This window comes from Neomonachus schauinslandi, chromosome 7, assembly GCF_002201575.2.
Source record: "Neomonachus schauinslandi chromosome 7, ASM220157v2, whole genome shotgun sequence".
NCBI lineage: Eukaryota > Metazoa > Chordata > Mammalia > Carnivora > Phocidae > Neomonachus > Neomonachus schauinslandi.
The window spans coordinates 103134212-103160865 of NC_058409.1; the positions used below are offsets into that span (position 1 = coordinate 103134212).

General features: G+C 45.1%; 1 protein-coding gene across 6 annotated transcripts in view; it reads right to left on the reverse strand.

Annotated features, from left to right (window-relative positions):
- CYFIP2 (cytoplasmic FMR1 interacting protein 2) overlaps positions 1–26654 on the reverse strand; it is a 108125-nt gene that overhangs the window by 11190 nt on the left and 70281 nt on the right. For all 6 annotated transcript variants that reach the window (XM_044917132.1, XM_044917133.1, XM_044917136.1 and 3 more), the window contains 2 exons: positions 3131–3203; positions 2566–2660 (listed from right to left, as the gene is read on the reverse strand). In XM_044917132.1, coding sequence (XP_044773067.1) covers positions 2566–2660; positions 3131–3203 — 168 coding nt within the window. The remainder of the gene's footprint in view (positions 1–2565; positions 2661–3130; positions 3204–26654) is intronic.

Consider the following 26654-nt stretch of genomic DNA (forward strand, 5'->3'; position numbering starts at 1 on the left):
TGCTGTTTTTTGTTAGCATTTAAACCTTTTAGGGTATGAGTTTTCTTCCATGTCCTTTTTCCTTTGGGTAGATCTATACTTTCCTTCTTGCTTTGAAAAAGTGCATCGAACTATTTGCAGCAAAGGCCCCCACTTTGTGACTTGGTGTTATATACATATATACTGTGTGTGTTTCACATAAATTTCATCCATTTCTTTTCTGTTCTACTCAGTGGGGGATTTTTCTTTCTGCCATTCTTTTCTGAGTTAACAAGGGAATGGAAAAAGCCTCTGTGAAAATAAATGTGGAAATAAATTTCTGCACGGAATACTTTGATTACATTTAGTACCTTCTGGAGGAGAATGATATCTCGATAAACCTTTATAAAATCCTTTATGGTTTTTGGAAGTCTTTTACTCATTTTTGTTCATCATGATATTCATGAAAGGCAGTTCAATGAAGGCAGCAAAGTAGCTATTAGCCCATTTCACAGGTGGGGAGACAAAGACTGAGATATTAAGTGTCTAGCACCAGATTGTGCATCAGTTCAAGTGTGAAGCTGGGACGAGGACCCCTGTCTTCTGACCTGCCAGAGTGTGCCTTCCATGATAGCACCTTAGTATGTCCCAGAAATAAATGCAAACAGAGCAATATCATTAAAACCTCTTGACTTTAAATATGTGGCAGAATCTCCCCGTCACGGACTGAGATATTATGTGAGTCCCCTGCACCCCAGCTAGCTTGGAAGGGAATATTACCTTAACTTTTCTTTGGTCTATGGGACGACGAAGTTTTGGACTATCCCTTGAGGGCGGGGTGAGTAGAAAACTGGCACTTCCTCTCCAGCAGAATGTCTAGGCTTTTCTTTGTTAAAGACTCGGCATTTGACAAATTCAGATTTCTATCAGTCCCAGGGAAATCGTGTTCACCAGAACAGGGAAGGAATTCACAGTCTCCTAAGTGGAAACACATGCCAAACCCTGGGTGCGAGAGGCCAGATTCTTGTAGGATGACACCAACAGCGGAGCAGACACATTTCTATGTCGCTGGCTTGGGGGATTTCTCCCTAAAAGGAAATCTTTCGAGGACTCCTCTGTTCAGCCTCTGAAGGCCAAAAAAGAAAATGTGTGCACTCCGCAGGGTCTGAATTCTCCCTGTGGTGACTCAAAGAACCCAAATGCCACTGAACATTTATTTAGTCACTGTTTCCAGGAGGAGGTGGGTGGCACACAGGTGGTCTGGCGAGGGTTGCTCATTAGCGGGACACCTGAGCGGATCGGGTCCTGCAATGTGCTCCAAATACTTGCCCTGATTTCTGAGAGAAGAGGCTGCCTTCTGCCTCCTGCTGAGGATGTGAGTCCTTCAGACGCCTCAGCTTTTGTGATAAGAGCAGAGAGGACCCCTGCAATGCAAGTCCAAGCGCAGATTTGAATCCTAAACCTCTTACACAGTTGGCAAAGGTGAACGAGACAGACCACCCTGGCTTGTCTTACCAGGGTGCCCCGTTTCTCTTCCTCTGGAATTCCTCCCCCAGCCTCCCTAAAATGCGTAGATTACTCAAATCAGTGTGAAAGGAGACAACACATGCTTTTGGCCGCCTCCCTCCTCTTTTCTCTTCTTTCCTGACTGCTATCCCAGTCTGTGAGTTCTCTGAGGCAGGGGTCCTGCCCCACTCATCTCCATGTTCATAGCAACTGGTACTGGTTTGTAAAAATTAATTTTATTTTCCAAGATTTTATTTTTAAGTAATCTCTACACCCAAGGTGGGGCTCAAACTCATGACCCCGAGATCAAGAGTCACATGCTCTACTGACTCAGCCAGCCAGGCGCCCCTGTAAAACTTAATTTTAATTACAGAATTAACATATTAGCTTATTCACTTTTGAAAATATTGGAACATTACAGAGGAAGCTGAAGTCTCCTGACCCAGGAGATCATCACCCCATCTCTGTCTCTCTCATCTCTCTTCAGTGGGTGCCGCCATTAGGAACCGTGAGTATTATCATGTTTTAGGAACAGTTTCACTGATAGGGTTTTGTTGTATGCTTTCTTCCCCTAACCAGGCGCTTAGGATCTGCCCACATTGATGCACCCAGACCTCATCTTTCCTTTTCGTTACTATGTAGCAAGTAGTCAACATTTAGATAACTTTACCATGTTGTATTTAGTCAACCCTCTACTGGTTGTTTCTAGTTTTTGCTTTAACAAACAATGCTACAGTAAACATCTGTGTTCCTGTAGGTGTTTTTCTAGCAAAGATATTAGAAATGAATTGCTGGTTCTCAGAGTGTGTGGAGTTTTAATTCTGAAAGATGACTTAGCAGAATTCCTGATACCTAATAGGAGCATAATAGATACTTCTTTCTTGGCACAGTAGTGGATACAGGGTGTAGAAGAAAGAACTCAGGCCTGGGAAACAGCAAATCTCCTTCCAGACCTGACCCTGCCACTAACAGGCTTTGTAGACATTCTTCCCCACCCTCTCTCTGGGCCTGTTTCCCTGCCTGTAAAATGAGGGGGTTGGACAAAATGCTCTCCCTCTAAAGTTCCTTTTGGTTCTCAGAGTCTAGATAGAAGGATCATACCTGAGGGGTCCCCAGCCGCTCTATCAGAGGGACCAGGTGGAGCGGGGCATACTTGGCTTCCAGACGTTTCATGCGGACCTCCAGACGCTCCCCTTCTGAAAAAGGAGCAGCAGAGCAGAAAATGAGACTCAGGGTACCCTGGGGAAACTGAGGAAGGGAAAACTCTCAGAGGACCGGTGACATATCTGTGTTCCCAAACTTAGATGGACTCTGTAGAACTGTTCTCTTTCATTCTAAAGTGTGATTAGAACTCACTACAAGGAAAAATGTTCTAGTATCTCTGTCCAGTGACAGTATTATCTACCTCGTGGGGTGGGGAGTTCCCCATCATTCGAAAGAGTTAAACCAAGGCTAGACAGGAATGCAACAGAAATGATCTAGAAGGACCAAGGAACAAGGCCTGGAGTGTCACTTCCAATTCTGCGATTCTATGAATATTGAAGAGCTGCCCAAAGCTTTATTTAACCTTCTCCCTTTCTGACTGCAGATCTGGGTTTGTTGCGATTAAGTGAGCATGAAGTTCAAATGCAAGTTGGCTATTTAGCTGCTGTTAGTGGTTTCTTACCTTTGATGTAGACTCTAGGCAGGATGTTTTGGAAGGGTGCAGCATGGAGCAAATCACAGACTTCCTCCTGAGACTGCAAACAGAGATGGAAGGAAAGAAAGGGAAAACAAGTCTCATTTTAAACCACATAGAATTTTCATTCCTAAAACCTTGAGCACCGCAGTCAGCCAGGGAGGGTTTAAATTTTGGCTCCTCCTCTTACTAGCTATTACGGTATCTTAGGCAAGTTGCTTAATCTCTTTGAGCCTATTTATTTATCTGCAAAATGAGGACCAGGATAGTATTTATTTAATGAGTTTTTGTAAGGATTGAGTGAGAGAATGCATAGCCCTATAGCACAGTCTGTGGCACATAATGAGTATGCAGTACATTTTCATTATAATCTTATGAGGAATTTGTTGAAGATTTCGAATGAGTGACAGAGGAATCAAATAGAGATGATGGGCCCCAGGCTCTGTTTGTCTGGTTGGTTGTGAAGCTTGTAGGCTCAAAGCAGGTGGCTGCGTCAATCCGCCAATCCACTGATGTAGATGATTCCATGCAAAAGCCTGTGTCTGGTTTTCTCCACACGAGACACCAACTAGTGAGAAAAGAGAAACTAGAACCCAGGACAGATAGGTTTTGACGGTGACTTGTTATGCATAAAAGTGATCTTTAAAACACCTTAAAAAGAGGGAAAAGCCTGGGGAGGACAGGCCCGGAAGATAGGGTCTAATGGGCTTGCTGTCCAGGGACCAGTTTACGATCACTGGATTTCAGAACAGAGGATGAGGTAGGGGGACCTAGAGAAGCCACCCTCCATGGCTCTTAGTTTCTCTTCCTTAAACTGTGGGGATTTGGATTACATAAGATCCAGACTTCTTTCAACTCTGGCACTCTTGGACCTAAGCATCTGAGAAAATCAGGATTGTGAGTGCCCTTGGCTTTCCTTCCCCGGGGAATGGATGGAATGGGCCGTCCTAGAAATCCGGAAGGCTGGCTGCTCAAGACAGGGAACACCCAAACTCCTTTTTTACTCTGGGTCAGTCCTTGAAGTGATGCTAGCAGAGGAAAGACGAGTGAACCCTTCAAAGGGCCTTGCCTGAGTGTCATTCTCAGTTTCTTAGCCAGAGGGGAAATCTTCCCTCTTTCTTAAGCTATTTCTCTTGTAACCCTGAATCAAATAACCTGGTATTGATTGCTATTTCCAAACTTAGGTCTTTGGATTCATCATATAATCTAAAACTTGGCTGATTGGTCAGTCAGGCTATTCTTTAATTTATTAATTACTTTGATTGATTTTTCAATGATGAACCAACCAGCCTTGCGTTCTGGGGATAAACCTCACTTGGTTGTGATGCATTATCCTTTTTATATATTACTGGATTTTATTTGCTAATATTTTGAGGATTTTTACTCTATATTCATGAGGGGCATTGATTTGCTGTTTTCTTTTTAAATGTCTTTGGTCTTGCTATTAGGATAATGCTGACCTTGTAAGATAAATTGGTAAAGAGTTCCCTTCTTTTCTGTATTTCAGAAGCAACTGTGAAGAATTGTAGTATTTCTTCCTGAAATGTTTGGTGGATTCACAAGTGAAACCATTTGCATGTGGAGTTTTCTTTGTTGGAAGTTTTTATTTTTTTTAATTATAAATAAAAATTTTTTAATAGCCATAGGACGATTCAGGTTACCAATTTTTTTTCTCGAGTGAGTTTTGGGGGTTTATACATATCAAGGACATAGTTCCTTTCACCAATCCCAAGCTCCAGACTTGGATATCCAGTTTCTTGCTGGATATCACCACTTGCATATTCCACACCTCAACATTTCCACAGTTGACCTTCCCCTCTTCTTCCCTAGGGTTCCTCTGCTCACAGAATGGTATTACCATCTCCTTATCTGCCCAAGTCTAAAACCCGGGGTTCATTTTCTTTCTTTTCTTTACTTCCCATGACCATTTAAGTCTTCACGTCTCTTGCTTCTTTCCACATTCCTTCCCACTGGCCACCACAACACTCTGAGCTCCTTAGGCATGGGGATGCTGTCTCTAATTTTGCCTCTTCTCCCTAGTGCCTAGGATGTAACAGTTTCTCAATAACTATTGAGAATGCATATTCTCAACATAATGAATGCATATTTGTTAGCTCATATTTTTCTTAGATGAATAAATTTATTTAGCCACATAACCAACCTCCAAGTATGAGAATACCATTACATACATCCATCCAACAAATATTGGTTGAGTGCCTGGCACTGTCCTAGGCTCTGCAGATATGGTGTAGAACACGTTAGACTAGATCTTTGCCCTCATGGAATTTATGTTCTAGTTGATAGAGACAGATAAAAACAAGCAAACAAATCAGAAAATTTCAGATAGTGATAAAAGGAAACAGGGTACTAGGCTAGAGAGTGACTGGGAATGGAGAAGGGGCTGCTTGAGGAAGGGTGGTTAGGAAAAACCTTTTGGAGGGAGAGACATTTGAAAGAAGACGGAATGAAGCAAGGGACCAAGCCATGCAGATGTGAGGTAAGAGCATTCCAGTACAAAGGCCCTGGGGCAGAAAGTAAGCTGGAGCATAGTGATGCCATGCTGTGAATCACGGTCCAGACTGAGACCCTAATGATAGGGAGGGACCAGATCATGTGGGGGTCATAGGCATGGCATGAAGTCTGGATTTTATCTTAAGTGCAGTGAGGAACTACGGGGGTAGTCTAAGCAGAGGACTGGTTATGATAGCTTTACTGCCCAGTTTTCCTATCTTTCTTCTTCCAAAAATTTCAGTTGCTCCTAGAAATGTCTTCTTACTGGAAAATTTGCCCATTGCATGAACTTACTAGAAAAGTTGCCTATTGCATGAACTATCAGCTTTCTATTTTATTAATGTGAATAAAATTGGCGTTGGGTGCCACCTTAGGGGATGGAGGAAGGGGAAGAAGGTTCTGGGTCCTCTACAACAAGAGCAATGTTGTTGCTTTACTCATTTTACAAGATGAGCTTCCCCTACAGATTTCTTTGGGAGGGACAAGAGTGTTTCATTTATCCCTCTCTGCATATCCCGCTGTCCTCCAGTTAGTAACTGTAGGACCAGAGGTTCTTTGGGGCAAGGGGACCTTCCTTCTGGCACACACTTCCTGTGTGTTCTCTACCTCCTAATGCAATTTGTTAATGAAGGTGAGGAAAGACAGAAGGATGTGGTTTCCTAATAGAGTGGGGAAAGCGTTTGCCTGAAAGGTCCCAGAGGATGAGCTGTGTGGCCATTTGCTTCATGAGGTAGCTACATACCCCTCAACACCCTTCAGGGAAGGTATCTGTTTGGCATTCCTTAGATGAGGCCATTGCAACTGATAAAAATGTCCAGTTTAGAGCACAGAAAGGCTTGAGTCAGAGAGCCAAACAAGCCTCCATCGTGGGCATCTATGCTAACGGCTAACCTCCTCCTTATCTAAGCACTGTCTGAAAGGATCCACACTCGGCCTTCCGCTGTGCCCAGCAACCCATCCAGCCCTTGGCATGTGAACTGCCCTGAGAGTGGGTTTCTTCCCCACTAGCCCCCCGGCTCCTTCTGCTCCAGCCAAAACAGCGTTTGTTATTTGAATGTACCATCTGTGCACCCATCATAGAATTTTTACCTTCTCTCTGGAATGCTCCCAAACCTAGCTCTTGCCCACACTCTCTTTGCTTAGTAAATTCCCACTCTTCTTTCAGATCTCAATTCAATCATCATTCCTTCAAGGAAGACTTTCTTGACTCCCTCAAGAAAGGGGGATCTGAGCCTAAGCAGGTTCCTTAGGTGTCCTCAAAGAATCAAGTTCTTTTCCTTTCAACATTTGAACTCAATTTGTTTTAAACTTTATACTTGCCTACCCATGACTGTTTGATTAATGTCTACCTCCCCCTACTGGAATGAAACCTTCACGAAGGTAGGGACAATGTCTATTTTTGACCATATTTTATTCCCAATCGTGAGCACAGCGTCTGATAGATAGCAAATGCCCAGTAAATATGTGCAATAAAAATGGAATGTCTGTAGCATATAAGGGAACTGAGACTTAGGACAGCATCTCTCCTATTTTGGGATGTGGGCCCATCTTATGTGGGCCTGCACGTTTCCCTTTATTACTAAGGAAAGTATTTTCTCTTCAGTTTTACTGATTACTCTGTGTAAATTATGTGAAGCATTTTTTTTTAAAGATTTTATTTATATGACAGAGAGAGACTCAGAGAGAGAGGGAACACAAGCAGGGGGAGTGGGAGAGGGAGAAGCAGGCTTCTCGTTGAGCAGGGAGCCCGACGCGGGGCTCGATCCCAGGACCCTGGGACCATGACCTGAGCCAAAGGCAGACACTTAACGACTGAGCCACCCAGGTGCCCCTATGTGAAGCGTTTTTAAGAAATGCTGCATGTGGTGGGATTTTCAGGTGTTCTTAATTTTCTATCCCTCTTTTTCTCCCTGTTTTTTTTCCTACTTTTAATATATTTACTGAATTTTCTATATTGAACATACGTTACTTTAAAAAATTAATTTGAAAAAACTCTGAAAGTAATTTTTTAACTTTAAAATATGGAGCTTTGGGGGTTTTGAGCTGGCATTAGAGGGAAGGAAATGAAATCCTAGCATGCCACATGGTCTAGCAAGGAATAATATCTGCATAGATTTGACAACATAAATAGTATATGTTTTTGCTTTGTTTTGTTTTCTTTAAGCTACATTGAAGGACAAGTTACAGATGCAGAAGAAAATACAAATGTTACAAAAATACAGCTTTGACCATAGAAAAGTAAAAGTGTAGCTGATGCGAGGTAAGAGTTCGTGGAAGTGTTAGAAGTGGAAGTTGGGGGTGTTAATTTCCTCATTTTGCACAGAAAGGAGTCAAGATACTAAATAATGTTACAAAAAGAAGCAATGGTGGTGTAAGTATATTATCTCTGATTACAAGAGAACCAACAGAGGTAATAAGTAACGTAATCAAATACTAAAGAGAAAGTGAGGAGAGAGATGTAAATGAGCTAAAATCTCATCTTTCCAACTAGGGAGTCAGTAAGTCATGTCTAGAGCTGCCAATTAAGAAATAGAAGCTATCCTCCTATTATTAGGCATCATGGAGAGAACAACGAGAAGAACTAGAAACAGAAATGATGAAAACAAGTTGCCTTGGGGACTGGGATACAGGTGGGGAGGGTGCAGCGGAGCCTAGAATGATGTTTCTCATCATAAGCTCATCTGTATTATTTGATTTATCATGTGCAATTAAGAATAATTTAAATGGAACAAAATGAAGAGGTTGGATTAAATGGTCTCTAAGGATCTTTCCCTAGAACTGAGAATCTCTACCAACATAATTGCTTTGTTCTTTAGGGAAGGAGAGGCAATGAGCATTGACTGAACACTAACTCTGTGCAAGGTGCTTTGTACCCGTCATCTGCTTTGCACTTTAGAATATCCTATGAGGTAGCCTTACGATCTCCATCCCACAGGTCAGGGCATTGAGACTGTCGGGGAAGTGACGTTTCCTACCCAGGTCCACATAGTGATAAAGAAGCAATAGGGCTGACAGGATTAAGAGCAAGGGCCACTTCACTTTGATACCCATGGTTTCTCCATGGCAGCCCATGTGGACAAAGCCTGAGGAAGTGTGGAATATTTCCCCCCCTTATGACACATACACATGATGAAAAAAACAAAGCAAAATTATCAAAAACAGAAACAGAAGATTACTTAAAATCTCATCACCTGAGAAACTTTATAGCCTCACTCATCTCCGATAGGATCATATCATTTGTTGCTGTATTCACTGGGTTTTTACTCATTGCTACTAACATTCTTTAAACTTAAAAAATTGTGAGGGGCGCCTGGGTGGCTCAGTCGGTTAAGCGGCTGCCTTCGGCTCAGGTCATGATCCCAGGGTCTTGGGATCGAGCCCCGTGTCGGGCTCCCTGCTCAGCGGAGAGCCTGCTTCTCCCTTTCCCTCTGCCTGCCGCTCTGCCTACTTGTGCTCTCTATCTCTCTGTCAAATAAATAAATTAAAAAAAAAACTTAAAAAATTGTGACATATATAGGCAGTTTGAAGATGAAGAGTCTTGAGCCATTTCTAGTCCAAGAAACAGGGATTAATTACTGAAACCTCTCTTCCCTAATCCCCAGAGGTAACCTCTATTCTAGATTTGTGTAAAAAAATTTTTTGCAGGCCACTAATTTTTGAAGATCTGCTGGTTTGATACCAAGGTAAATAACGGGACAACTCACGTGGTCAATTTACACCTATAAATTCCTTCTTTCCCCACCCTCCCAACCTCCACTCATCCTTATCCATCCGTCAAAGCCCCATTCAAGCTTTATCTCCTAGGAGTCTTCCAAGATGCTCCAGTCTACAGTGGTTTTCTTTTTAAAAACTTATCAGAGTCCTTATTAATTCAGGGCCCCTACCAAACTGTCTGTGGGTTGAACTGTCTAATCTAGCCCCAGTCCAGGGCCCTAAAGTCTGTGGTTCTGATGAAGAATCAGAGCAGTGTTTCACATCCCATGAAAACACTGACTAAGAGAGAGTCTTCTTGGAGGGACCAGTTATATTCAAGACCCACAAATGATCTGACATGGGAGGCCAACAAGAAGAATATAGAGAACATGGGTATAATATTATCTAGAGATCAAGCAAGATCTAGATTGAACACTTTCTTTCTGACTAGGATATAGCCTGAGCAGAAAAGAAGTCATTCATTCATTCATTCATTCAACAAATAATAGGCATCTATTATACACAAGTCTCTTGGCAAGGTGCTGGAGACACAATAGTGAGTGGGGCCGACCTGATGCACAGTGCTTATCAAGATGATGAGGAAAACAAAGAGATGGAAAATTGTGGGAAGTTCTACAGTTGGGGCATGCATGGGGCTAGGGCAATACATAAGAGGGGCAACCAACCCAGACTTCCAGGGAGGATGACAGGGAAGGCTTCCCAGAGAAGGGGACACTAAGCTGAGACCTGACCCAGGGGTAAGTGTTGGACAGGTGAAGAACACATCCTGCAAAGGCTGAAGAGCAAGAGGGACCACACCGGGTGAGGGGCTGACAGCTGAAGAAGACTGAAGCTTTTGGTGCTGGGGGAAGGTGGTATGAGATGAGGAAGGAGGGGCAAGCAGGAGGCAGATCAGGAAGGATCTTACAAGCCTCTCTCAGGCATCTGAATGACACCTTGTTGGTTTCTATCCGGGAAATCTGCAGTTTCACCTTCTGGCTGCAAGAGAAATGGATTGGGGTGGTAGGGGGAGGAAAGAGGTGTTGGGATAGTCCGAGCAAGAGAGAGTATGGAATGGTGGCAAAGGAGACGAAGAGGAAGGAGCAGACATCATAGACCTGATGTCAGATGGAATACAGGAACAGAAAGGGAAATGACACCCACGCCCACCTGTTCACAGAGTCCGAGGACACAGTGGGTATGCAGGTGGCAGGGAGCTGAGATCAGATCTGGGCAAGGTGAATTTCTGATGTCTGTGCATGTCTAACGGACAACTAGAGGTAAAGTGTGGGGCCCTGGAATCTGGGGAGTGGGTCTGAACTTGGGAATCATCAGCATGAGGATGAAAACTGACTCTAGGAGAGGGAAATACACCAGTGAAAGGGTAGGCATGGGTGGGCATTTCTCAAGGTGACCAGACCCTTACACATACTTCCTCTTTGGACTCTATGAGACCAAAGAAAGAGAGGGCGCAAAGAGATCATGGCGAGACTGATAAATTCTGGGCACTTCCGTGTCTACCAGCACATCACCTGAAGAAAGATGACAGGCCACCTGGCAAAGCAGGTGAGGGGAAGAAGGCCACTCCTATGTACTTGGTGCTGCCCCTTCCTTCCTTCCTTCCTTCCTTCCTTCCTTCCTTCTTTCCTTCCTCCAAACATCCACTGAGCGCTTGTTCTGTGATCTGACATGCACCCTAAAGGCACAGAGATAGGATGGGGTCCTCCACAGGGTGGAGAGGGCCCCCGATGCTGCAGGAAACATGACAACAGGTAAGACAGGAAAAACCAGATTTGAATGAAGTTTCCTATGTAGTGGGGGAAGAGCCCAGGACACCTGCGACTGGGAAATAAAACAAAGGTCTCTGAAGACTTGGAGGAGGGACGATGACCCCAGGTTCCTGGCAGAGAACAGGCTTTTGATAAGGTGTGTGCTGAACAGAGCTGGTGAGGGCTTTGGGATGGTTGGAGAGAATGGGCCGGGTCCCAAACCTCAGGAAAGGTGTAATCATGAAATGGCAGGTAGAGGCAGAGGGGAGACAAGATCCAGATCAATGTGAAGAGAGCAGGAAACCATCTGCTGGGGCTCCTGAGGGAGGGGTGGGCTGACAGGGCCGCAGGCAGTCAGGAGCCAGGCTCTCGGTCTTGGGGACTTGGAGGAAAGGCCGGGCCAAAGACTCTTTGCTCTGGGAAGAGGAGAGAAGTGACTCATAGGAGCTGCAGGCCTGCTTATGAAGCTCTGGTGACTTTACTTTCATCACCTCACTTAAGACAAAGATGAAGAAGTCGGAATAGGTGTCCCCCTGCTATCTGGAAGTAGAGGGTTCCTAATGAAACCTTTCCTAACCCCAAATGGCATAAAGCAAAGAAGCAATGACCCTTAACTTATATGGAAAACATTTGAACATTCCCAGACCCCTAAAAACAACCTGTCTTAGGCTTCTCTGCTACCTTAGGACACATCTTTCTAAGGGATGTGCAAAATAAATTGAGATGAGGCACAGGTAAACACAGTGCCGAGTGCTGGCGGGCTGATGTGGAGACGCTGAGTGTAGTTCCTGGGGACAGAGTTTGGCCAGGGCCACTCATGTTGCCTCTAGAGCAACTTGGCTGCAAAACAACAGCTGAATGCTACTCTTGCTTTTCACCTTTTTTCCTGAAAGCAATATCCTCTTTGGATCTCTTGTGGTTAGTGAAAACAGGTCCCATTGTAAGGTCTTTTGTAAAAGCGAAGTGGCAAACTTTCAAAGAGCAGGGGATCCTTGCACTTGGCCCCGGCATTTTTGGGGTGTGGAAAATAAGGCTGAGAGGATTTCATCACTTCCTTGGAGTTTCACAGCTATTATGTACGGAGGCAAAACTTGAACCCAGGATTTCTGAGTCCAAAGATAGGCCCCTTCCAGGAGAGCGCCTGGGAGTCAAGCTGACATTAGGCTGAGACAAACTGATGTAACTCAGCCTTGCCTTTTCCTTTGGCTCTTGATGCATTTCTGGTCTTATTCTGTGTAATGGTCTCCAGATTTAGTGACACTCCTTCTTTAATCATAAGGCACTGTGTATTCTTCTGGATGTGGGCAGAGTATAGGTAAAAGAGCTGAGATCTCTCAGAATTCTCCTGCTGACCTGGGCCTGGCCACTGGGCCACCTTCCTAAACCAGCCTTACCCTGTTCTTTCATTTGGCTCCATTGCTGAGCGATACAGCCTTGAATGAGACACAGATCTTTCTCCTGAGGGACAAAGGCAGCAGCAAATGCCTGTAGCAAGTCTCAAAATGGGAATGCTGACTTTTTGTTGTTGTTCATTGAAAGTGGCCAATTGAAAACTACTGGGTGCTAACTACTGGGTCCTTACCATCTGAGTTTCCCTTACTCATCATTAGGTCCAGTGGACCTAACACATCTTCCCAACCACTGGACTGCACACCCCACATGCTGGGTGTTAGGAGGGAGGGCCTGGCCTTGCAATGTGGCCCAATGCAACAGCCAAGGCCCCAGGGAATGATGTTCATTGCAAATCACTGGAACGAGAAATCAGCAAATTCATGGACTGGAAAAAAATGGAATTAAGTCTGAGTTTTAATTGGAACAAAGACCCACGGTCCTCCTTGAATCATGCTGCCTTGAAACAGAAACAGCTGACTGGTTAATAGCATCCAGTTCATGTCCTTTGCTTTGCCATATCGCCTTGCTCTACTGGACTTTGCATCTGACCAAGAGGAAGTGGGCATTTCAGATGCCTCCTGGATACCGAAGCAGGACAGATTCCAGCGCCAAGAAGGTAGGACGACTGAACAGTTTCCAGGGGTCTCAGGCCACTTTGCTTTCATCGGGAGATAACATCATCTTGTCAGGGTTTATCTGGGGGGAGGGGGTTAATGATTTCCAGCAGAGATGACAAAAAAGAACCACCCAGGATTGCTATGAATGGTTTATGAAGACGGTATATTGTCCACCCATCCTAGGGGGTGCCAAGCATACCACAGACACCAGAGACTGTTTCTAATGATCACTTTCTAGCGCATGTATTTGTACATGACCCTGGGGTCATCTCACATACCACCCACGACTGAGGCAGTGATTGCTTTTGGAGAGGAGTTTGACAACACATTCAGGCTCCGCAGGATCGATTATTAACGTCTGTCTTGCGCTAGCAGAAGGGCAATTGCACTTAATTTACAAATTTGTTTTTCTTTATCTCTAAAAACCACCACCACCACCATTTCAGTTACTTTATATGTGTTAATTGATCTGACATTTGTCATTTTCTTCTGGAAATGCACCCAATAACTTAATTCAGGCAAGGGCTGTCCCCTGAAAAACTATTAATTTGGCAGATTTCCCCCCTGGCTTTACTGAGATATAATTGACATATAACACTGTGTAACTTTAAGGTGCACAATGTGATTTTTTAAAAAAGATTTTACTTATTTATTTGAAAGCGAGAGCGAGAGCGAGAGAGAGAGAGAGAGAGAGAGAGAGAGAGAGAGTTCGAGCATGAGCAGGGGGAGGGGCAGGGGGAGAGGGAGAAGCAGACTCCCCACTGAGCAGGGAGCCGGATACGAGACTCCACCCCAGGACCCCGGGATCATGACCTGAACTGAAGGCAGATGCTTAACTGATTGAGCCACCCAGGTGTCCTTGTGATGATTTGATGATTGTGAAATGGTTACCACAATAAGGTTAGTGAGCACATCTTTCACCTCATACAATCACCATTTTTTGTTGTGGTGGTGGTGGTGGGGAGATCATTTAAGATCTATTCTCTCAGTGGCTTTCAAGTATACAACACAGTATTGTTAACTCTAGTCACCATGCTGTACAGTACATCACAGCAGGTATTTTTTTTTTTAAGATTTTATTTATTTATTCATGAGAGAGAGAGAGAAATGCAGAGGCAGAGGGAGAAGCAGGCTCCCCATGGAGCAGGGAGCCCAATGCGGGGCTCGATCCCAGGACCCTGGGATCATGACCTGAGCCGAAGGCAGACCCAGGTGTCCCCATCACAGCAGGTATGTTTTTAAAGTTGCTACTCTAGCCCCTTTCTTTTTGTCACTCAAGTATTTATGCTCAGTTTTGAAAAAAAAAAAAAAAAAGAAAGAAAGAAAATGCAGATGCATTTCTTTTTTAAAAGGAAGAAATTTATAATCCCACCACCCAGGGGTCATCACTGATAAACTTTCGGGGTTTATCCTGCTGGGTTCTTCTACACATATAACATTCAAATATATATTTTAAAATAATGGGGTATAGGGTGCCTGGGTGGCTCAGTTGGTTAAGCAACTGCCTTCGGCTCAGGTCATGATCCTGGAGTCCCGGGATCGAGTCCCGCATCGGGCTCCCTGCTCAGCGAGGAGCCTGCTTCTCCCTCTGACCCTCCCCCCTCTCATGTACTCTCTCTCATTCTCGCTCTCTCAAATAAATAAATAAATCTTTAAAAAACAATAATAATAAAATAAAATAAAATAAAATAAAATAATGGGGTATAGGGGCACCTGGGTGGCTCAGTTGGTTAAGTTGTTAAGCATCTGCCTTCGGCTCAGGTCATGATCCCAGCGTCCTGGGATCGAGCCCTGGGTCAGGCTCCTTGCTCAGTGGGGAGTCTGCTTCTTCCTCTCCCTCTGCCGCTCCTCTCCACTCATGCTCTCTCTCTCTCTAATAAATATTAATCTTTAAAAAAATAAAATAATGGGGTATAAAATACCTACTCTTTTGTAATCTCTCTTCATCACTTAGTGTATACTATCAACATCTTACAGAGTTTCTCTTTTAATATTTGTCTTTGTCTTTGTTTTTGTTTTGGCCTGGAGGAGTCTTTTGCTTTCCCCACACCCTTTCCTGAGTGACCATCCTACTTCTCAAAATTATTTGATAAATGATTACCCACTAAAGTACTGGCTCTCACAGCATTATCTTTCTCCAAACCCATCTCAGCAGACTTTGTATTTTTGGTGGCACTTTTAAAGATCAGATAACATTTCAAATCAAAAGTCTCTAATAGGAGAATTTCAGACCCTGATGGAAAGGGGAAGAGATGCTTTTGTCTTGGCGGGGGGAGTCCTCTTGGTGCCCCTTAAATTATAACACCAAGGAAGTCAATGTCAATAAGAATTAAGGTAGAAGCCAAGGATAGTCGGATTTCACCGTACCCTGACCAAGACCTTCAGTGTACCTTGGTTTCCTTATCTGTACCCTGACCTTCCAAGTTGGCTGTGAGGCTGGACTATGCACCCAGGGAGAAAATGTCATAAGAGATGAATGAGGTTGGGATAGTAGGCACGGCTGAATTTTCTGGGCCTCGTGGGTCACAGCTGGGAGCTAGAATTTTGAGTACAAGGAGAACCTGTCAGTTTTCAGCAAGAAGAGTAACATAATCTGATTTATAATTGCATGAAGGTGCTTTTGCTGCTACCTGGAAAATCAGCTCGGCCATTTTATTCCCTAATGTTTACCTACTAGGAAATTCCACCCTTAACAAGAATGGGAAGGCAGTGACCCTCAAAAAAGCTGGGCTTAAGATATTTCTCTTAAATGGCACCTAGGGAGAAGGCATTATTGCTTTCTTTTCCCTAAAAGACCCTGAAGGAGAGGGAAAGCCTCCCCACCGTGACCCACGGGAAGAGGGCAGCTGACAGTGGCCTGTTGGGTATTCACTCAGGGCCACTCACAAATCCCACGCGGTCTCTTTCTAATTTGGACTGGACAGCTTTCCCAGCTTCATCTGCCTTTCCACGATTCTACACGGATCTTTCCTGCTTATAAATCAAATAGATGGGTAGCATGAGAGTTGTGGCTGAGTTCAGCACTAGCAGATGCCTCTATAAATTAAAAAAAAAATGAGGTCAGAAGTAGCTCCTAAGCATATGTTACCAAAAATAAATCTCACCAACTAGCAGAAGTAGCTGGAAAAAAAAACTCTCATAACTTTTTTTCCTCCTTACACACTGTGACCTTGTCTGCTTAAGTGACCCTTTTTCTTCTTAACCTTCCAGATTCCATAATGAAGTTTCTTTTTCCCCCCTTCAACCTTGTGTTATGAAAAACACTGAACATATAAAATATTTGAAAGAACAATCCATATCCTTATACTCTTGATGTAGTCACAGTGACCCTTTCTTTTCCCATTTCTGCTTTGACTCCGTAAGTTTTACTAAATCACTGACAGCAAGTTGAAGTCATTGCATTCCTCAGCCTTAACTACTTCAGCTCACAACTGCTAAAACCAAGAGGATCCTCAGTTTTGTGAGCTCCTACGTTAAAAGACAGTCTTGATATCATATAAGATGCAGCTGATACTACAATGTCCCTAGTTGTCTCTAAAACGTGCCTTTTATAGACTTTTTTTTTTTTTTTGGAACCAGGATCCAACCATAATGCGTTTTCTAAAGAGTGAAGAAGTGTTAACTGCTCTACACAAAAGGACTTCAGTGAATTCCTTATTTGGGAGCCTGCTGAGTGTTCCCACTGGCTGCCGCATGCGGTTCTCTGCATGGGGTTCTTTCTGGAAGGAGCTAGTCCATTGCTATCAGGTCACTTTTGCACTCACTGAGTGCCACGCTCCTGTGCATTATTCCTACTGCTTAGGACAACTACTAACACCATACGGTTATGAGGGCAGTGATCGTTAGATGATTAATAAGAACCAAAAGCTACGTGAAATTGCCCTTCGTCAACAGAGCAAATAAAAGTGAATACGTTTCAGAATCAGGATGCAAAAATATTTTATTGAAAGGGAACCTCATAAAAGTTCTTCAAGGGATGAGTATTTTATTTTTTGTATTAGTTTCCTTTGCTATTTTATTTAAAACTCATGGACCATGAGGGATTTCTCTCTTTTTCTTTTCATTTTTTGGGGAAATATTTTTAACTACTGATTTGTTTTTTTTTTTTAATTTTTTAAATTTTTTAAGTAAGCTCTTTGCCCAACATGAGGCTTGAACTCACGACCCCAAGATCAAGAGTCACATGCTCCACCAGCTGAGCCAGCCAGGCGCCCCTGACCATGAGGGATTTCCACCAGATACCACAAAACCTCATGTTCCCAACTCACTCAGCCTGAGGCTAACTGGGGACTTGATTTCTCTTGGGTAAAGGATACCCTAACAGATTCAGGATACATATTTTAAAAAACAAAACAAAACAGTGTCAATGTGATCCTACCATGTCAGATTTATATACAACAGCATCAGACGCTACCTTGAGGCTCCATTTCTGGGCGGTATAACTATGTACCAGTTTTAGCCCATCTCCTAAAGGGAATCATCAAACCAGTCTCAGAACACTATTTTCCTAACATTCTAAGTTTTGAGGCAACCCAGAGACAGTGACACTAACGCTAATATTTTATGTTTCTGTCTTTGTCAAGTGAGTGTGGAGAAATGAGCTGGGAACCGGAGGTTGAGGACCCCCCAGGAATCCCCACTCTGGTTTTCTGGTAGGAGGAGTGCATGTGTGTGTCAGGGGGCACAGGGCCTACCAGACAGCCCAGCATTCTAAACATTCCCTTATATGGACACCCGTGGATGGTTAGTGAAGTTGTTTCCTGCATGCTGATGTTAAGCCCCAGTGGTACAGGGCCTATGAAGCAGGCAACAAATTAGGCTTCCCACACCCAGCTTGGTCCAGAAAGTATGAGCTACAGCTTCCAGCTGCCCCTGGACTGGGATTCCAGGTGCTGTGCAAAGCTCAATGGTGATATACGGTCCATCCGGTCCTGTTCCGTGGGGCCCTCATTTCCAGGAGCTCTTTGTAAACCTGGCCAAATAAATCCGTGATCTTACCTGATTCTGTGTCTGTGTGTCTGCGTGTGTGTGTGTGTGCGTGCGCGCGTGTGGTCTTTCCCCACCAATCTGCGCCTCACTCGAATAATGCTGTATATTACCATGTCTCACCTCTGCTCTTTCCCCTACTCCATGAATTGTCAAGGGGAAAAAGCATTATGATTCTGGATCAGAATCATGTCTGGTCAGCTGGGAAAGATCATCTATAGCCAAGAAACTGGCTTAGGATGTAGCTCCTCCCCTCCACCCCCCTGGGTGCATGTCAGTGTCTTCCAAGGCTGGCATTTCCTAAAAGGTGGGAAGTGGGGATGCAGGGAAATGATTTTTAACAACAGTGAGTCACGGTGAGAAAGTTCTTTCCTTCTCAGTTTCTGACAACTTTAATGAGCAAGTCTCCATTTGGATCCAGCACATCTTATCACCTCTTTAACATTTGCTCATCGCCATTTTTTTTTTTTTTTTTAAAGATTTTATTTATTTATTTGAGACAGAGAGAATGAGATACAGAGAGCATGAGAGGGAGGAGGGTCAGAGGGAGAAGCAGACTCCCTGCCGAGCAGGGAGCCCGATGCGGGACTCGATCCTGGGACTCCAGGATCATGACCTGAGCCGAAGGCAGTCGCTTAACCAACTGAGCCACCCAGGCGCCCGCTCATCGCCATTTTTAACAGAGACAGCAGGCCTCAGGCTCAGAGGCCTGGGCACGTAGAGGCTGGAATTACACCACTTTGTTTATTTTGATTGAAATTTATTGTTCTGGCTGCTTTCTAATGATGGCAAGAGATAATGATTTTGTTTTTAATGGAAGTGATATAAAGTGTCCTTTTAAAATAGATTTAAGTTAAACAGTTAATTTTAATAAAAATATTTTGTAAACGAGAGGACTAGGGGTCTGTAGATATGGCAAGAACTGTGACAACACATCAATGACTAACCTCTGGAACCACTGGCTAAGAAGAGCCCTTCTAGATCAGGGGTTCTCCAGCCTGGCTGCACACTGGAATCAAGTGTGGAGCCCTTGGCCTGGCATCTCAGCCAGGACCTCCCCGGAGCAGGATGCAGCACAGACATGGGCTGCGGAAGGAGCTCTGTGAGCGACTCTACTGAGCAGCTGCTGCTGGACCATGACCCCACCTCCTGGATGTTTGCAGACGTCCGCTCTCCAATACCTTGCCGGAAAGAAAACTGCATTATGACTCCCGAGTCCTCAGCTTCTAGGCCTTCTATCCTTGGGGCCTCCCCACAGAAAAGTCATCAGTGCAGAACTGACTAACCAAGGCTCGGATTTCTTGGCAATTACTGGCACGGCTAATGAAACCAACACCACATGTTTCAAGGACTGGGGTGTGGCTTTGGATTAAGACTGACAGTCTCTGTCTCAAATGGAATGGTGTTATCCTGTAAGAGGTTAGAGGATAAACAGGGCTGTTTTTACTTGCCATTGAGAACTGAGCTAAAATGTCCCTCCCCTCATCATTTAGGCCATAAAGAGCCCTGTGTTAGGTGAGGAGGATGCGAAAATGACCCTCATCCTCTCCTCCCTGTTTCCACTATTTTATACCCTTATCACTCTGTTGTTGTGGATCTTGGCTGGTGGTCTCCAAACTTGTTTGACCACAAGCTTTCATCAGTAAAATTCTGAGCAAACACCTCAACTGATGTATTTATTTGATCAACTCTGGATAGCTGTCATTTTTGAACAGTGTGCTAACAGGGGGGCTTAGTTTCTTCCTTATTTTTTGAGTAAGTAAATAGTTAAAAACTCTGAGATCATCCTGCCTAACCCCTGGATCGCTAACCTTCTATGCTGCAGACTGAAGGTGTGGACTGTGAACAGCGCCATCAGGGAAGGGATCTTGCCCAATGACCTCTGAGTCCTGGAGTCCCACACACAGCCTGGTCCATGGCGGGGGGTGGGGGGGAGGTGGTGGTTCTCAATCACATCTGCAGAATCTGTGACCCTCACCTGTCGGACTGTGTTTGCCAGGTACCCACTATGTCGATGAAGCTAGCAGGTTTGTTTTCCAGACTGGGACATATCTGAAAGGATGTCAAAATACTTAAGAACTATAAAGCCATGGGGTGCCTGAGTGGCATGGTCAGTTGAGTGTCTGATGCTTGGTTTCGGCTCAGGTCGTGATCTCATGGGTCGTGAGATCAAGCCCCGAGTCTGTGCTCAGTGGGGAGTCTCCTTGAGATTCTCTCTCTCTCCCTCTGTCTCCCCTTCCACTCCCACTTGTGCTCTCCCTCTCTCAAATAAATAAGTCTTAACAAACAAACAAGCAAACAAATAAGAAAAACTATAAAGCCATGTATAGGACAGGGAGTCAAGGGGCCTCGTTTCCACAAAGCCTGTCTCATTTTCTTTTTTTTTTAAGTTTTTTTTTTTTTTAATTTAGTTGACAGAGAGAGACACAGCGAGAGAGGGAACACAAGCAGGGGGCGTGGGAGAGGGAGAAGCAGGCTTCCCGCTGAGCAGGGAGCCCGACGCGGGGCTCGATCCCAGGACCCCGGGATCATGACCTGAGCCGAAGGCAGATGCCCAACAACTGAGCCACCAGGCGCCCCCTCGTTTCCAATCTAGAATGCCGCCGGCTCTGAGTCCGGGCTGAGGATGCACTGCTTGCAGAAGTGCCGAGGGGCGCTGCTTAGTGGTGCCTGGATGGAGGGACAGAATGTGCCTCCTGAGTGGCTGGAGGGGTCTTTTGTCAGGACGATGGGACAAATAACCCTGGATCAAGAACAGGGGGCAATATGGAGCGAAGGTCTGAGATGGACAGTGAAGGGTGGGCTTTTGCTGTTCTACTTCCCGCGCATCAGGGTTGTGGACATTTGTTAAATGTGTGAGTACCTCCTCTTAAGGGAAAAGAAAGCAAAAATGTCTATTGCACTAAATTCAGAGTGTAAAGGAAACAGTGGGAGACCCTTATCTCCTGCTCCCATCACACCTCATACAGGTAACCACTCTTCCCAGCTCGGTGAACGTTACTCTCATAACTAAACAAAGTAAAAAAAAGTAAGAAAAAATCAATATTAATATGCCGCAACATAAAAGCATCTGCAAGGATACCCTTCGGAATGTTGAACACAGTGGCTATCTTAGTGTGTCAATGTGGTTTCTCTTTTCTTTTTTCTGCTTCTCTGGGTTTTCTAGCCATGACTTCATTTCAGTTATACACTAAGAAAAACAAAATTAAAGAAAAAAGACTATAAAGTGGAAGCAGGAGAGAGAGGGGTCAGATGTGGAGCTGGAACCCAAACCCAAACCCAAACCAACCACGCAATCTGCAAGGCTCCGCCAATCAGCCCTCTGTCTCTGAGTGCACTAAGATCTTCGCTTCTTGCCCCAAGGCCCGCACTAGCTGTAACCCTGGGAAAGTCATCTCCCTCTTGGGGCCTCGGCTTCCTATCTGCAAAATGTGGGACTGCACTAGATCAGTGGTTCTCAACAGGGGGAGGTTTTGTCCTCTAAAGGAATAATAGGCAGTAACTGGAGCCTTTTTTTTTTTTGCCTGTCACAACAGGGGAGGCTGCTACTAGCATCTTGAGAGAGGGTAGAGCCCAGAGATGCTGCTCAACATCCTACGATGCACAGGACAGGCCCTTACAACAAAGGGTTAATCTGGCCCCAAGCTGTCAGCGGTGCCGAGGTTGTGAGACCTGCCCTCAGTGGTGTTCATTTCTGTGAGTTTGGGCCCGGACTCTCCTGGTGTCCTGTAAGGGGAGCAATGCGCTCATGACTACACAGATTCTGACTGTGGCCCACTCAACTATCAGGAGGAGAGAAGAAACAAACAACAGGGCCCAAGGCAGGGAACACTCTTAAGTCCTGGACGGAAGGTCCTGCCATCAAAGGCAGACAGGCCTGAGACAGGCTGTCTTCCTCCCAGGGACTGGGCCCTCCCCCGCTCACGTGAACAACCAGGGCCCTCTTCTGGTGTGTGTCCGCGCAATGAACAATGGGCCGAGGGCTCAAAAACCACACAAAATTTGAGCCCAAACTCGGCGACTATGCAATATTTCCCTGATGACCATCTTATGATTTCTCAGGGTAGGAGATACTAGAGGAAATACTAGTTGTTAATAACTGAATTTCCTTTGAAACCATAACAGGACTTATAAATAAATACCTAACAAATGCTGATTCATCTCAGGCTAGACTCAAGAAATATTTAAGAGGCTACCTCGGCTAGACCCTTTGCACGCACCCTTGACCAATGATGCACATGGGCTCTGTCACTGCGGAGGGAAGAAGGTCTATTCAATCGCTGGTGCTGGGACAACCAGGGAAGAGAGGAAAATGGATTTCTACCTCCCATGAAGCACACAAATCAATTCCAAGTGGATAACAGACTTAAAGGTCTGTTAAGCCTCAAACGGCTAAACTCTCAAACTCTTAGAAGATAACTCATCTTCATGACTTTAGAGTAGGAAAGAATTTTTTAAACAAGTCACAAAAGCACCAACCACATGGGGGAAAAATGATAAATATACCAAGCCTTAAGAACTTCTGTTTACCAAGACATGCCACAGAAATATATTTACAATCATGTATCCACAATCTATCAATAATCCGTACAAATCAGTAAGGAAAAGATGACTTTGATTTAAAAACTGGCAAAAGTATTGAACAGCCTTTCACAAAAGAGGCTGTCCCAATGGTAGTGCTCTAAGCAGAGGGGCCCAGCATCCATGGTCATCAGGGAAATCAAAACCGTGATGAGGTATGACACAAGCAACAGAATGATAATGACAGAAAAGAGAGACAAAGCCGGTGTTCATGAGGATGTGAAGAAATGAAAACTGTTCTACATCGCTGAATGAGTAAAGACATTGGCACAACCACTTTATAAAACTGTTTGGCAGTGTGTATCCACACACTGACCTAGCCATCCTACCACACGGTAAATTTACCTAATAAAAATGAGAGCATAGATCCACCAAAAGAAATGTACAAGAACATTCACGGCATCTTCATTCCTAATAGCATCACTCTTCACTCCGTAAACAACCCAAACACCCACCCACAGTAACGTGGATGATTCCATTGGTCTACGCAGTGAGAATACTGCATATTCCATATACGACTCTATGTATGTTAGACCTTAATTAAAAATACCAAGCAAACAACCAGATTCACAGCTAGAGAGGTTTCTATGCTAATACTACACCCTGAATTCTGAGAAATATTCACAAGCACCAAACTCAAAGAGAAAAATTACAGCATTGTACAAGTAATCAATCTTTTCAATTTATATTCTGCCTACCTACAAATTAATGATATATTAATAATCTCAGTTAAAAACAAAAAGGCAGGCCACAGAATGAGAGAAGGTATTTGCAGCAAAAATTTCAATATGGAACCCACAATCAAAAACTCTGCAAATCTATTAGAAAAAGACAACATGAGATGAGCGGGCAAAAAACTTCTTAATTTGTACTTTTCAGTATTTTCCAGTTCTTCTGTTATTAGTAATCTATAATGTATTACTTCTATTTTTTTAGTTAATCTTTAGTTCAATAATAATACATGAAAATACTTCCCTTGCAAAATATTAGACATTCCAGATAAAATTAAAGTTGACCCTGAATCCTAGTTTCCTCCCTGAAACCTAGAGAAAAAGACTGAACTATCTGGTATACCGTTTTTCCCCTAGATTTTGTTTTCAATGCAGGGTTATTTTGTGGGTTTTATTTTTTGTTTATTTTATAGGTATGGCATCATAATGTGTGTCTTGTCCTGCGGTTCGTTTTTATTTTCACTGAGTACTATGTCTTTCAACATTTTCTATGTAGGTATATACAAGGCTACTTGAGCACCTTATTCTTTTTAACTGCTTCCGAGTCCTCCAGAAGAATAGATGTCCTACGGTTTAAATAGTCTTTCCTCTGCGGATGGTCATTAAGGTCCCTCCCTTTCTTTTTGTGCTATTAGTACCCCTCTCTAATTAGAACAGTTGATATGTCATGCCTCATTCTCGTCTCAGAAAGCACTGTCTTGGTTTGTGGATTTCCCCAGCTGTCAAGTAGAAAGCACAGCGCACAGCTCCGGGGAGCCCTAACCCTTGCTATGTTGGCCTCCGCCAGGCCTGGAATCAGTCCTGGAAACAAACCTAAGCTTTCCTTCTTTCACCTCTGCCGCTGATGGGCCTGGGACCTCAGGAAAGTGCTCCCCTCTCCGGTTCCCACTGCCTCACATACAAATGGATGGGGTGGGAACCCAGACTGTTGAGGCCTCCCTCAGCTCTGAAGGTCTTTTATCCTGAGGATCCTCTTGGCTTCAGTGATATATGCAAGCGACCACCCCGGCAGGGATGCCTGAGAAAAAATGTTTCCTCTCCTTGTATCCCCATCAATAAATAGTCTCCTTCTTGGAGTCTGTACAGGGGAAGCTTAATTGGTGCTCCCGGGTCACAGCTCCTCATGAAAGAAGGTGCTAAGAGGAGACACGTAGGCACTGGGTTTCCAGGGCCGGCCCTCCCCCACCTCCGCTCCTCCCGGTGTCCCTGGAGCCTCTCCCCATCTTCCTGAAGCCTTGAACAGAGCAGTTTTTTCTACTCATCTTATCCCTGTGACTTCTGAAGGCTAAGTTGCCATGGCAACCCCGGCCACTGAACCGTGTTCAAAACCTGTTACCATAAAGAGGAACACTTAGCTGTCTCAAGAGTCTATTTAAAGGGGAACAGAGAGGCAATTACTCCTTATGGAGGGGGAGCAAAACCCTATGTGTTTCCGAGCCTTTCCGCAGGGAAGGGTCTGAGAGGGCAGATGGGACATGTCCCTTGTAGAGGTGGGGATCCCATTCAACTGGCTCACTCACATGGACGATGAGAACAATGAGAAGCGGGAATCTCCCGGTTCTCAAAAACTAATGATGTATTGTATGGTGACTAACATAACATGATAAAAAAAAAAACGGGGGGGGGCACCTGGGTGGCTCAGTTGTTAAGCGTCTGCCTTCGGCTCAGGTCATGATCCCAGGGTCCTGGGATCAAGCCCCACATTGGGCTTCCTACTCGGCGGGAAGCCTGCTTCTCCCTCCCCCCCCCCCCCCCCCTTCCCTTGTTTCCCCCCCCCCACTGTTTCTTTCTTTGTCAAATAAATAAAAAAAAACCTTAAAAAAAAAAAAAAAAAAGGAATCTCCCGATTCTTATTCTGAGCTTACTTCTCCTCTTGCTCTACCCGTGTTCTGTCTCCTCCCTAGTCCCTTCCTTCCCTCCCCTCTCCAGGTGCCTCCTGCCTCCAGGATGATCCCTGGCCCGGGCAGCTGCTTCCTCTTGGTGCTTCTCCCAAGCCTGAAAGGGCCTTTCACCATCGTAAACCTGACCCCCTCAGTCTCCACCTCGGGAATCTCCAATGGCTTCCTGCCCAGGCCCGCGGCTACCTGCCTCTCTCAGCTCCTATCTTGTCCCCTTTGCCTCTCCACTCCAGCTCATTCCAGGGTTCTTTCTCTTTGTTAAAGACATCAAGCTCCACCGTCTGCAAAAGCAGCCTGTCCCTCCCGACGCCCATCACTCTCTATCCTGTTTTCCTTTCCATTCCTTTACAGCACGTACCACCCTCTGCATTCCCAGTCTTTGGTTGTTCACTTCTCCGATCATGCCCCTCTCTGGAGTAAGAACCGTAGTAATTTGTCTCCCTCCCCCGAGGCCATTCACCCACAAGCTAGCAGTGCAGGCTCTCAGTCCCCTTTTGCTGAATGATCCTCCCCCTGCCTCCTGAGGATTATGCCTCTCCCTTTCCTTCCAACGCGCCACTGCACCAGTTCCCCCACGGCTCGGGGGCTGTGGACCCCACACGAGGAGAGGAGCAGGCAGCGCAGAGCATTGGGGAGAACGAGAAGGAGGCAGCCTCTGCTGAAGCCATGAGGGCTGGTGGGGACAGATGAGCGGTCAGGCGGTGAAGGGTGCGCTGGGTCTGTGTGGGCCTGGGAGGTGGGAGCCTCGGCACGGCATGCTAACTATGACCAGTTATTTAGTTCTTACTGTATGCACTTTGTACGCTTTCTCTCCTTTCGGCCTCTAAACGACCCTGGGTGAGAATGTCCGCCTCCCATCACAACAAATTCAGAGAGCGCTCCATGCTCTTCCCTCAGCCTAGACCCTCAGCCCTGGTTCTTCACCAGGCCAATTCATGGTCATTCTTCCGGTCACCTCCTCAGGGAAGTCCTCCCTCTCCCCGAGGACTACACCAGGTGCTATCTTATGTTCCCACGAAACCCTGCACTCCTCCCTCCTAGCACTTGCTGGGACGTAACACGGCATTCTGCATAAACACTTGTTCAGTGTAAGTCTCCCTGCTACTGTCCAGGACAGGGGGCAGGGACTGGCCACCGCCACGTCCCCCAAGGCAGCGCCTGGCCTGCAGCAGCCAAGCGGTTATTATTTCACGAGTGGATGGAAAGCTAAGCCTGGATGGGTGGCCAAGATCCTGCAGGTGGTGAAGGTGGGCCTGGGAAGGAACCCAGGTCTGTAACGCCTGTGTCTGCCTTTCTCCCAGGGTTCAAATGGTTGGAGCTGTGTGAAGGCAGAA